We start from the raw sequence: 13,861 nt of genomic DNA, 5'->3' as shown, positions 1-13,861 counted from the left end.
ATATATATTTTACAAAAAATAATACCATATCAGTTTTATTTTTTTTGCAGAATTAGAATAAGCAGTGAACACTTGAAACAACAAAGAAAAGCACTGAACTAACAAATATATGATTTAATGTGATCATATTATATTAACATCCAAGGCTTTTCTGACAAATCCAAAACTGGGGGTGTAGCCAAATAATATTATATTAGCTCTTCTGTTGTATCAAAAGTTATGGGGGCGTGGCCAATTTGTTAATATTAATGAACCTACACAGTCTGGTTATTATACGGCAATTTTGAAAGGGAATAGCCGTAAATATAAAGAAGCTATGTTTATTATTTAAAAAATGTTTTGTGTATTTATTTATTTTTCCGCTGTGTCTCAGGAGGTTCCTGACCGAACAAAGGGTCTGTTATCACAATCAGGTCCGGTTTAAACGCTCGCGTAAACACGCTTCTTCTGCGTCGCGTCTCGCTCGCGCTCTCTCAGCGGACACGCTTCTATCGCGCTCACGGCGGACACGTCAGAGATCACCACGCAGTTAGCGTGTCCAGTCGGAGACCCCTCTGCCCTACTTTCATTCCCGATGCTGGAGGAGGATGAGGAGGCAAATCCCAGAATGTCCTTGCGGATGGATGCAGCTGTTGTTGTAGTTCCGCGGATCATGCGTGTGCGTAACGCGAGTGAATCGTGAATCAATAGATAGATAGATAGATATTATTCATCCCATGAGTGACATCGGAGGACGCGTTTGGAAGGACTTTTAAGCGCCGGAGGAGAGAAGGGGGTCCACTCGGTGCCGACCGGAGCATGATGGACCCCCTGGCCGACATTCACGCGTCTCAAGCGGAGCGCAGCGGCAGAGGAGCCGCCGGTGGAGAATCAGCGGACGAGCAGATACGCGGCTGCGGGAGAGACGCGGCGTTGGGAGGCAGCGACAGTCTGAGCAGCTTCGCCGACATGGAGGACTCGCTGGGGGAGAAACTCAAAGGTCTGGCGTTCAGGAAACAGATTTCATACAGGTAAAAATGCGTTCGTGTACCACACTGCGTTTATTTCTCCACCATATGGAGCGGTGAAACATGTCAGATGGTTTGTTTGTGCGTTACTGAACAATGCAACCCCCATTTGTTGTGTAAATCAACACCCACCCACCTAAATGACAGAATATTATAATACACATCGTGCCAGGATGTCCTGTGAAAGGAGATTTCGTTTATTTTCACGAGAACAGCAAAGGAATTAGGGCTAGTGTTACAGTAAATGTATTGCATTATGTGAAAAAAAAACATTTCATATCTTTATGTTGTCGTTTGGCCTGCTATTGATTTGCAAGCATTCAACTGTTTTCCTCTTGCACGTGAAACCCTTGGGCAATCAGACAGGCACTTGTATTGAATTGTTTTAATTGACATTTGACCAATTCATATAACATGAACAGAGCGATGCATGGCTGTATAATAATGAATAAGACTTAATCTGCGGTAGAGAGACCTATTCCCACACGTCAGTGTCATAAACGACACGTTTTGACATATTAAAGGTCATTTCAGCATTACAGAATGGTTTTCAATTTCACAATAATCTCTGGTGCATCCATATAAGATAAAGCCATTGATGAATTTGCTTGTGCAATTTGGCTCCTCGTGTTTTGTCAACCTTAAAACTGTCCTAGACATGTTGAAAACATCTAAAGCTTGCTTTTTTGGATGCATTGATCCTGTCGTTCATTCCAGATCAATGTAAGGATTGAGCCATACCGACCACACTGATTTCATGCGGACACTTGAGAAAACTTGCCTGTTCATCTCTTCTCAGAGACCCCTAATTTGACCTCCCCCTCCTCCGTTTTCCACCTGTCTGCGGAGGAGGGTCACTAGTGCTCCGTCAGAGTCTTAAGGTCAATCCTCCTCCGAGCAGATCAGTCCTCCGCTCACAATTAAGGCCAGTCTCTGAAGAAATGATCTAAGGTGTCCTCTCTTTCATAGGACCGATCTATATCCATCTCCAATTCAGATAAGACGTCAATAAGTCTCATGAAACAAACAAACACGAGCCAGCATAGCCTAAAATGCAAAGCATCTTAGATAAAAGTTTGGCTTTTTAAAGCAAAGCATCTAAAAATGGAAGCTTTGAGTTTGCCAAAGACAAAAACAGGCACTGTTCCAAAATCTAGTGAGCTGCCTTGGGGTTTACTGTCTACATAGGCAGCATCTTAACTGTAATGACACCTTATAAGTGATTGATTTGGAGCGCTCTGTATACTAGCATTCCTCAAATGAGATGCACAGGATTTTCATGATACTCAAATACTACAAAATATATACACTCACAAATATCGGGTAAAATAGTGTATATATATTTGTGTGTGTGTGTGTGGTCTTGGTAAACCCTACGTTATGGGGACAAAATGTCCCCACAAAGATGGAAATATCTGAATCCTTGTCCTTGTGGGGACGTTTTGTTGGTCCCCATGAGGAAACAAGCTTATAAATCATAGAGAATTCAGTTTTTTGAAAATCTAAAAATGCAGAAAGTTTTCTGTAAGGGGTAGGTTTAGGTGTAGGGTTGGTGTATGTATGTACTGTATGTATGTGTATATTGAATTTAATTGTATTAATATTTTTGTAATATTACTATATAAATAGTAGGGTTTCCTTACATGAAATGAAATGCAAAGGAAACTGAATTCACAATTGATTTCAGTGTGATTTTAATTCATTTCTATGATAATCAAGTGCACAGAAAAATATATAGCATCCATAAATGTGCGGTAAAATAGTATATATTATTATTTTTATATATATATATATATCTCGAATTCAATTTGGTAACGTATTTGTAGCATGTTTATCATCTCTCATCTCATTTCTCTCACTTCATCCCTTATCTTTTTCACTAAGCTTGTCGCAAAACATAGTTCTGTGCCAAAAAGTGATCTTATAACGCAGCACAATCAGCATAGTAATCATGCTGCTACCTTTTGGAACAGTCTTGTCAGAAGCGTATCTGATGTCTTAAAATGCTGCCTAGGTAGGCAGCTCACTAGGTTTTGGAACAGAGCCACCGTGTTCTTCTTCATACTCTCTTGAAATATAGCACTTATATCAGTTTTTTGTTATCTAGTGAATCATGTTCAGCTTATAAAGAGGCTGTTGTGTCCGCTCTCTCTCTCTCTCCAGGAACGCTCTAGGAGTGCAGCAGCAGACAGTGGAACATAAAAAAGAACTCATGCATTTTTAAGTGTTCCGATCACAGCCTCGATTGTAGATTTATACATGCTTGACACATTTTCACTCCGCCAGGCTGCTGAAAAGTTAAACATGCATATTTATCGCGGTCTGCTCAGAATCAGTCGGCCTGCAAAAAACTTGTCGTGTTTGCCGAGCTTCTGCAAATGGTGGATGGCAACTCCATTAACAATGCTAAATGGATCGACCAATCATGATCAAGTGTATTGAGAACCTGAAATGTAATGAAAAAGTATATTCATTGAGGAAAATATTTAATGTTTTTAATTGGATTTGAATGACTGGTTTATATGGCAGGTGGATAGAGGGGGCGGGGCTGTAAAGTGCGAGGGATTGGTGATGTCATCAGAACAGGAAATTTGTTTTAGAACCAGAACAAATCACATTTTTATGGAGTATTAAAAACACTTTTTCTGATAATAACATGCAATCATGCGTAATTAGACTAGTTTGTTCATGCATTTTGAATCCAGAACATTCAGTCATCACAACGAAGAAGCATATTACCAGGAAGTGATGCGTTGTGCTGTCAGTGATGCTGCAGAATAGATGGGAATGGATTTAATATTTGACTGCTTACACGTGTTGTGTTTTATCAGTGAAACTTTAATAAGGGCCCTGGTGCATGTAGTCATCTGTCAAGTTGTGCCAGTCCTCCTCCCGTTTGGCACTTTGCTTCGTGCGTTTGGCTGAAGACCATAGACTCTGCGCCCAATTAGGACGTACCCTTCAGTTTAGCGCACTGTGTTATTTTTTATCATTCTCATTTCTAGCTGGCATTTATTCAGGATGCGAAATGGCCGCCACACCTACTGTAAACATTGATGCGCAAGAGAAACTGTGTGAATACTGTACGTGGGCTGAAATCAAGAACGAGGTGTTAGTGTAGTCGTTCTATCTGTGACTAAATGTGCACGTACCTTTTTTGGACCTGTGATTGCCCTTTTGTAAGTTGCGCCTCATTGGCCAGAGTCCAGCTGACGTGTTTAATCACGCAAAGGTATGTGCGTAAAACAGGGCTTGTCTTCTTGTCTCATTTCCTGCAAAATGCAAAACCCGGGAGCACTCAGTAGATCCTGATGGCTGACGCGAATAAGGATTTTACATAAATGGTCATAATCTGTCCAGAAGATGGCTATGCGTAAAGCAGACAGCTTAACGCCGATAAAGCCAGTCTTTTTGCTTTTTTCGCTGTGGCGGGGTTTGTTTTGCAGTCTGAGGAGACGCATTAAAGGATTGGACTTTTGAAGCTTTTCCTTATTAGGTATATGAGTGTAAGAGGCTTTTCCTCGGCTGTTCTGTTCGGTGAAGCATCCGGTTGATCCGAGCTGCACCTCATCAGGGTTCGAAGCACAAATTTAGTCCCAGGCTTTTGTTTTGTAGTAGGCCCAAACTGCATTTCCACTGATTTAAGAGCTAAATGATGGCTTGAATGATATTTTTATGTCCATAAATGAATGTAGCACATGTTTACAAGTCTTAGTTTGTTTGTTTGAGGACGTTATATCGTGCAGTTTCCTTTCATTTTCCTATAAGTGGTCCATCTCTGCTGTCTCCTGTCGTTCCTCTGCATGACTCAGTCCTGCACCTGTAGTTCTGGCAGAGGAGCACCTGCAGACAGCCACCACACTGGTGGTGTGAGAGACTTCATCTCCCCTCCGTCTCTTCACCCGTCCTCCTCCACTTCAGCAGGGAGTTAACACTGTCTCACCGCGTGTGCCGTTCGCCCGCTCTAATTCTCTCTGACACTGATGGCTCAAACAGGCTCGCTGGTCTTTTATAAAACATGCTACAGCAGCTGCTGCCGCTTGGCTTGTTGCATTGTGTTACTAATTGTGTCTCTTAGAAGTTTTAATGCACTTGAACTTAACTTATGTGACAAACTTTGAAGTATATATAGGACAAATGTTCTACCCTAACAAGATGTTATTAGTTATAATCAGAAGATTAAAAATATAAATTTTCAGAAAAAAACAAATAATGTTAATGCATATAGATGCAACAAATAATGTTATTGCATTTAGATGCAAAAAGGTTCTTGTATTTAGACGTGTAAAATGTTGCATATTGCATTTAGACCCAATAACAATGTTATTGCATTTAGATGCCAAAATGTTATTGCATTTAGATGTGCAAAGTGCCATTTCATTGCCATGAATCAAATGAATTGTGTGGAGTATCATAAGGGATATTTAATATGGTACAGTTTAATTCATTTTAATTCAATTCGATTTAACATAGATGAAGGACAGAAATTGCAAGTGGACACATGTCTGTAATTTCTGTTAGCGTTTTGGGCATTTTTATTCAATCAGCCTTTGTTTCATTGCACAAAAATAGCAGATAAATCAATATTTAGATTTTATCTAAGACCACAAATCTAAATTTTGCACATTTTTGTGTTGAGTTAAGGGGAAACTCCAGACCTCAGTGTAATGAATGTAAACATGGTGAATGTGTTAAATGGAGTAGAGAGGACATGGTGTCTCCGTACTGCATATATACAGGCTGTACTGGGATTACTGGGCGGCTTTTTTAGCCGATGATGTGACAGGACTGAGTTTTATTCATGATCTGAATCCTGACGCTGAGTAATTTAACTGATTGCTGGAGCTGTAATGTTGGTGTGTAATCCTACCCGCTGAACCATTTTTATTCATTCATGTTAATGTCATATTAGAGGATTTCATCCTCTTGTGTTTGCTACTGTTAGTTACCTCAGGTGCATGGAAATGTCCACTGGGTGCTTGCTAACCTGGTTTGGTCTTTTTGATATAAAGTAGGTGATATTCACTCAAAGATATTCATATCACATATAACGTTTATTCAGCAAGGACACATTAAAGTCACATTGCAGACATTTATGATGTTAATGTCAGTCCTGTTTTCCTGTGTCTTGTGTTTCCCCATATTTGGTTAGTTCCTGTTCCTGTCCCCGTTTAGGTTTATCGGTTTATTAGTCCCCAGCCATGTGTCATTAATTATCTAGTTTATCCTTGTTCAGTCTCCCCTACTTAAGCCCTGTGTTTCCTGTCTATGGGGTCCAGTCTTGAATGTCTTTCTGTGTCTCCAGCTGTGTCGTCTGTTTTTGGGTTAATAAAGTCAATGTTTTGAAGAGATCCTCGTTCCCTGATTCCTACGTGTTGTGACAGTTAAAGAGTTACATTTCAAATAAATGCTTTTGAATTAATAATCAAATAATCCTGAATTTTTTTTCATTATGGTTTCCACAAAAATATGAAGCAGCACAACTGTTTTCAACACCACTGATGAGAAGAAATGTTAATTTAGCAGCAAATCAACATATTAGATTATGATTTCTGAAGGATTATGTGACACTGGAGACTGGAGTAATGATGCTGAAAATTCTACTTTGATCAAAGGAATGAATTACATTTTAAAATATATTACAGTAGAAATGTTATTTTATATTGTAAAACTATTTCACAATATTACAGTTTTTTACTGTATTTTTGATCAAATATGCAGGGACTTATTTTAAAAAAAAATTAAATATATATTTTTTGAAAAACATTTTAAAAAGTTACAAAAATATAGTTGCTTGTCTATTATATTAAACAAAGAAAAAGTGGTAATGCCTTTTTTTTTAATGGAAGCCTGTTTCCACCTAAGTGGGAAAAATATACATTTATGAATACATTTATTTCTTGCAATTGTGACTTATGTCATAACATGTAACTTGCAACTTTATTTCATATTTTAAACTCTCACAATGACCTGTTTTACTTTTTACTAAGTAAAATTAAAAAGGCAGAAACAGGCTAATCCAATGAATTATTCAGTTTTCTTTCTTTTATGTCTTTTTCTTTTTTTATTGCTCTCAAGTTTAAATATCGTACTGCAGTTCTGCCTCTGATGGAAGCAATAAATGAAAAAATGCAGAAGAGGTCTGAAGTTCATCTTGTATTTCTCAGGCTGGATGAGGTTGTGAACACGTGCAGCTCATTTGCATTCGCTCTGTGCACACATTATCTTTGCAGCACAATTCTCTGGTTCTGTCTCTCTCCTGGTCTCTTTCTCTATGTAATGCGCTTACTAATTATAGCTCGCCTCTGTCTCTCTCCAGCTGTGGTCTGGGAGGTTGTGTGTGCGTGTGAGTGTGTGTGTGGATGGGTTCAGCCCTTTATACACTGATAGCACAGGGTTACAGCAGCCCGGGCCTCATTTAGCAAATAATTAATTTAATTAGGCAGCCAGGACCTCAGGTGGAAAAGAAAAACCTAGAGGCCCCTCACGTCCCCAAAGCCCTGCAAGAGGAGATCTGGCCCGCTTTTACCACACTAATGAAGGATTCAGGGTCCTGACACACATTAGCGTTGCATTCAGAACGCTGTTTTCAACACACAACACAACATTTACCTGATCATTACCAGCAGAGCCATCTGCCAGCGTCACTCTGTATGCACAGGGCTTGAGTGGAGCATTTGAGCGGCACAGATAACAACTGCATATTGTATTAAAGAAAACTCAGTGAGCTGCAGGTCATGAATGGCTTTATTTGACATGGATGGTAGATGTTTATTTAAATTGCTTGAGGTTTAGGATGCCAAGGGTTAATTTTCAGTCCAAAACTTGAATCCAGTCACAGAGCAGAGATTAATTGCCCATAATTGACTAATTGTTATTATTAAGATTTTTTTCTTGTTTTTTAAGGTTAGCACTAGTTCTAGGTTTAGCAGTAGTGGTTTATTTGTCATTCTGAACTTTAGCTGTGAGACACTTTACATCAGTGGTCGGCAACAGGTGGCCTGCGGGCCAAAAGTGGCCCGCCAGCAATAATATCTGGCCCGTGCCCGTAGCCAGATTATTTTGATAGCGGCTGGTTCTGAAATAGATCTGTCATGACAGCAACAGTTACTCCCAATCAGAGTACAGGAGTGGAGCGGTTTTCACTCGCTCCAAGAGCGCTCCATCACGAGTACAATTCATGCCAACGACCCGTAATATAACTGCATATTTAACAAGAATTCACATGTTAAACATATTTAGCTAGATAGAAAAGGATCACTCAAATCAGAAAGAATGTGAAGGCTGTGATGACTGCAGTGGACATGAGCGGGAAGTTATATTTCTCAAGGAATTTATTTGTTGCGTCTGAATATTTTCAGCTGACAGCTGACTTTTTTTCTCTCAGAATAGCGTGATATAAACTCGCACTTACAAGTTAAAAAGTAAAAAGTCATAATTCTGAGATATAAACTCACAATTCTTAGAACATATCAGCCCCCCCCCCCTTCAAAACGTTATAACTTACAATTCTGAGAGGGAAAAAAATGTCAGAATTGCGATGAAAGTCAGTATTACAACTTTATATCACAATTCTGTGAATTAAAAAAAAAAAAAAAAGTCAGAATTTTGAGATAAGAAGTCGCAATAGGCTTTTTAAATTTCTTATTCAGTGGCGGAAACGGGCTTCCATAGAACTGTGATATTTCAAACATACTGAAATACTTTAGAGTAGACGCGGAGCGGTGTTTCTGATATCAGTGAGCGCGGAGTGGAGCGGGACCACAGTGATCGTTAAATGCTCGGAGTGCGAGTGCCACTAGATGGCATCGGGCCAAAAGATTTGTATTTGCCAAACTTACTTGCCGACCCCTGCTTTACATGATAAAAAACCTTCTTAGAAAAGTTGCGTCTTTGAATTCTATTTTAAATTTGAACTCAAAATTCTAATTCAACTGCCCATTTTTTAAATTTCAATTCAGCCCACATACACTTTTTTTGGCTTTTTTTCCAGGTCATGAATGGTTTCCTGTGGTTTGAGATGTCAGGGGTTAATTTTGTATTCAAAACTTGAGTTTAAGGTCGGCCATCCAACCTTGGAGTAGAGGTGAATCGAGAAGGTTGAAGGTTGACTAAACAGGATTTCAAGGGTTAATTTTCAATTCAAAAGTTGTGGTTTTGGACATCAGTCACAGAGTAGAGATGGATCAGGAGAGTTGATTAATTGTCCACAAATGACTAGTCAATTTATACAGTAGTTTTAGCATTAGCTAGACAAAACCTTTTCTGGAAAGTTATTTAAAAAATAAAAATTAATGTTTAAATTAAAAGTTTTTAATGTGTATGTTGAATTTTTAGGATTGTAGGGTATAATAGCACTTTATAATGAATCCTGTATCGTACAGGAAGCCAGTGTAATTTGATAAGCACAGGAGTAATATGCTCTCTCTTCTTGGTTCCCGTTAAAAGCCTAGCTGCAGAATTCTGAACAAGCTGCAGGCGAGAGAGCGATGCCTGACTCACACCCAGATACAATGCATTGCAATAATCCAAACGAGTTGACAAAAGCATGCACAACTTTCTCCAAATCCTCAAAAGAAAGGATAGACTTCAACTTAGATATAGATCTAAGATGGAAAAAACTATTTTTAACTACGGCATTAATTTGACGATCAAATTTGAACTCAGAGTCAAAAATGACACCAAGGTTTTTCACTCTAGAAAGATTTTTCCCAGGAAGTAACCCCAGGTAGTCAGTGACATCATCCACACATCCCTTTTTACCAAATAAAATAAACTCATACTTGTTCTCATTCAGATGGAGAAAACTGTTAGCTAACCAACACTTAACCTCAGCCAAACAATCATACAGAGATTGAATGGATAAATTATCCTTGCGTTTCAATGGAAAATAAATTTGTGAGTCATCAGCATACAAAGCTTTATATAGTCACCTTCAAGAATTTAATTTCAGATTAACTAGTACTAAACTTCGTATAAACAGAGCAAGCTGTGGCTGATCATTTTAACTGTTAATCTGCGTTCACTTTCTTACTAAGTGGCCTCTGGTCCAGAACAATCTGTGAAGTACATCAGACTGATTGTAAGATTGTAGTCAAAAGTCAGCTTGAGCACAAGACACCTGTAGGGATTGTCATTTGAAAATTACAGTAACTAAACCTTCTTTTGGAGAGGTTCTTATGAAGTGGACTTTTGGGACTGAGTGGTTTTTACACACTTGTGTAGGTGTGCGGTCTGCCGGAGTCCATCTCAGCCCTGAGCTTTGCTCTTGATGGCGGGGCTATTTTCAGCAGATGGATGGGTCAGATAGGGGAGAGATGCGTGCTTCCGATGCCTCCCCCGCACCCAGCGCCAAACGCCGAGGTTAATTATAGAGGTGTCAGTAGCCAGAGGAGGAGAACAGAGAGAAGAAAGAGTGAGAGGAGGTTTATGTACAGGCAGGAGTGGGATCCATCCCTCCCACATACTCTCCCAATGATGCTCTTAATCTCACACACACACACACACTCACACAAAAGCATCAGCGTCACAGTTATGTGTAATTATACAGTCCGATCCCACACGCTCCCACTCACGGAGCCCCAGAGCGCGCACGACGCCGAGCTGTCACAGTAACATATATCTATAATGTAAGAGAACATTGCATGCAGTGCAGAGCATTCAAACACCTCCCTCAGCAGCAAAATATATGTGCATTATGCATTATGATGGGGTAATATATTATATTTACAAAGACAAGTATGATGAATATTCATGTGCTTTTTTGGGGCAGTGTCTTGGAAACTTAATTAGTAAAAATTAGTTTGTCTGTTTGATTCAGAATCAGTTCAAACTTTCAATTTAAATTAATAAATTCAATTATTTCTTTGGAGTGGTTTGTGGCATTTTTCATTTATTGTTTTTTTTTGTAAAAATATTCAAAAAATATTATATTAGGAAAAATAATATATATATATATATATATATATATATATATATAATTTGTAAGTTTATATTTGTGCCTTTAAATGCAAATAATGAAATGTGCTAATTTGAAAAGCATGTTTTTGAGCTCGATTTTTACTGGATTTTAGTTCTTGCATTTAAACATTTTGAATTGAATTAGATACAATGACTTTTCAGTTGCAATAATGGTAATTTCAGAGCAAATTCATAATTATCAAGAAGATACATTTACATTTATGCATTTGGTTGATGCTTTTATCCAGAGCGATTTGCATTGCATTCATATGCTCATGGATTTTTGGGGAATTGAACCCATGACCTGGTCTTGCTAGAACCAATTACTGTTTGAGTGACAGAAATGCAAAGCTATAAATTTAATATCATCAAAATATTGAGATTTATTTTTTTTTGCTGTATCGCTCAGCCATACTGTATGTGGTGTTGTTACTAAACTCTTAGGGGCCAACCTGACTTGGTTTCCTGTCATTGTTGTTGGCCAAAAGGCTGTGTGTGTGTGTGTGTGTGTGTGTGTGCATGTTTATGTGGTTGATGAGGACACAAATTTGTATAATGACATGGGTATGACAGAGGTATTACAATATGAAGGTGGTTTATGAGGACACTGCCTATGTCCCCGTAATTCAAAAGGCTTAAAAAACATACTAAATGGTGTTTTTTTGAAAATCTAAAAATGCACAAAGTCTCCTGTGAGGGCTAAGTTTAGGTGTAGGGTTGGTGTAGGGCAATAGCACACACAGTTTGTTCAGTATAAAAACCATTACGCCTATGGAGAGTCCCCATAAACCACAAAAACCAACGTGTGTGTGTGTGTGTGTGTGTGTGTGTGTGTGTGTGTGTGTGTTTGTCAGGTCACAGACAGTCAAGGGAAGGACACAGAAACTGCAGGGGGTCTGGACCTCTCCCTCAAAACACCGGGAAATATGTCACAGCTGTTTCTGTTGCGCCGCAAAGCAATTGAAACAACACATTTTACATGCAAGAGCAAACTGCACATAACGCTGTGTTATTGTATCTTGTATTGAATGTCAGCAGAGGCGAAATCACTGTTATTTACAGCGTTAATAAAGTTCTGCTGTCCATATGGTTTACCCAGAAGGATTTACTTTGATGTAAGATGTTATGCTTTAAAAGATAATGAATCCATTTATCAGCAGAAACTATTTGCGTTTAGGACAAGCATCGCTAATGCTATTGCTCATATGTGATTTGAACAAACTACTAACCATAAGAATTAGACATTTGGTACACTGTTTATGCTGCAGGCTGTCAGGATCCTACCCTGACAGTCTTGTCTGTCTTGTCCCTGTTCAATGTTTCTTTGTTTGTTTTGTGTCTGAGCACATGGCTCTGTCTCTGTTTGTGGTTGACACGTGCTCCTCTTGTCCCATCTCCCTGTTTCCCCTGGTCACGCCTCCTTGTCTAGTCCTCGTTTGCTTGATTGTGTTCACCTGATCCTCGTGTGCTCTGCTGCTTTATACTGTGTTCCTTTCCCTTGTGTCTTTGCTGGTTTGTTTTGGTGTTTACCTGTTTCTTGGTCCTAGAGTTATCCTTTGATCTTGCTCAAGTGATTTTTTTTATAATTTTTTTTTTCTCTTATCTCCTATCTCTTATCTTGTTATTTTATATCCTCGGTTCCTTTTTGTTTTCTCTAGTTCTGTCTAGTTCTTGTTTTTTTTTTGGATTGTGCATTCTTATCTAGTTTTCTCTTTTGATTTAGATTTTTTGTCTGTCTTGTGTCGTTGTGTTTTCTTGTCTTGTTTGTTATCGTGTTTTTCCCTGTCCTGCCCTTTACCCAGATTCCCTGGCCTCTGACCCCTACTACCTGGAAGCCGCTCTCCACTCTCACGAGTCAGGTCTTTGGTTCTGTGAGTCCCTACCTGGCATCTAGACTGGTGCGACTTCTGAGATTCACTTCAAGCTATGGGGTCCCTGTCTTCCTGCCTATTCCTTTCTCTGGAGCTGCCGCCTCTGTGCTAGAGTCCGCTGCCACCTTGGACAGGCTCAGTGGTCATCCCTCCTGCCTGTATTGTGTTGTCTGCCCTGCCCCTCTGTTTGGACTGATTAACTTCTCACTCTCCCTGCTGTTTCTAGTCAACATCTTGTCAATAAACTACCATTGTCCGCTCATTTGCATCTGGGTCCCATTTCTTGCAGATCCCTGACAGCAGTCATGGATGATACCTCAAGTTGTGCTGTTTATTGAATGTTCTGTAACTTTTATGACTGATCAGATGACAATTGAGCTAAAAAGTCCCATAGAATTACATTGAAGGAGGGAACTGAGCCAGTATCTAGAGAACAGACTTGTGGGTGAGCTGTTAAGACTAACCCAGTAAGCAACCACCCAGAACACCCTAGCAACTGCAAAGCAACAAGATAAAACCACTCAGAACAACATAGCAACTCAATAAATAAAACTTAACGCTGTAAGAACCGTCTCAAAACACACTAGCAACTGCATAGCAATGTGAAAAACATCCAGAACCCCATAGCAACAACATAAAAACTAAAAACCACAACCTAAAAAACATGCTCCGTGCGAATTGGTACCAAAACATTCAGACACCATAGCATAGTGTCGCCGAGTTTTGCTCAATCAAGCACCACTTCAAGGGGTCATGAACTGGGGATCTAAAATTTCCTTCATCTGTTTACATATAAGAGGTCAATGTACTATTAAAAACATGCTGTAAGTTTCAGAATTTTCTCATTAGTCGAAAAACAGCTTATATTGAAGGCAGTCTGCCAAAATGACAGCTTGTGGAATGTGCCATTTTATGATGTAATTGTGTGGATAAGCAGAAGATGATCAACGCCTGCTTCTAGCGCTCCCTGTTTAGCCCCGCCCATCGATTCACGCATATAGTGTAAACGAGAGAGGCGAACGC

General features: G+C 39.3%; 1 protein-coding gene across 1 annotated transcript in view; it reads left to right on the top strand.

Annotated features, from left to right (window-relative positions):
- Positions 1-798: 798 nt before the first annotated feature.
- The window catches only part of LOC306861389 (diacylglycerol kinase iota-like), a gene marked incomplete at its 5' end in the record, with an annotated part of 49,224 nt that continues 36,161 nt past the window's right edge, over positions 799-13,861 (top strand). The window contains one exon of the mRNA XM_079403614.1: positions 799-1,010. Within this exon, the coding sequence (XP_079259740.1) occupies positions 799-1,010 (212 nt within the window). The remainder of the gene's footprint in view (positions 1,011-13,861) is intronic.

This window comes from Barbus barbus (genome assembly GCF_936440315.1).
Source record: "Barbus barbus genome assembly, chromosome: 42".
NCBI lineage: Eukaryota > Metazoa > Chordata > Actinopteri > Cypriniformes > Cyprinidae > Barbus > Barbus barbus.
This window is presented reverse-complemented; position numbering and strand designations above follow the sequence as displayed.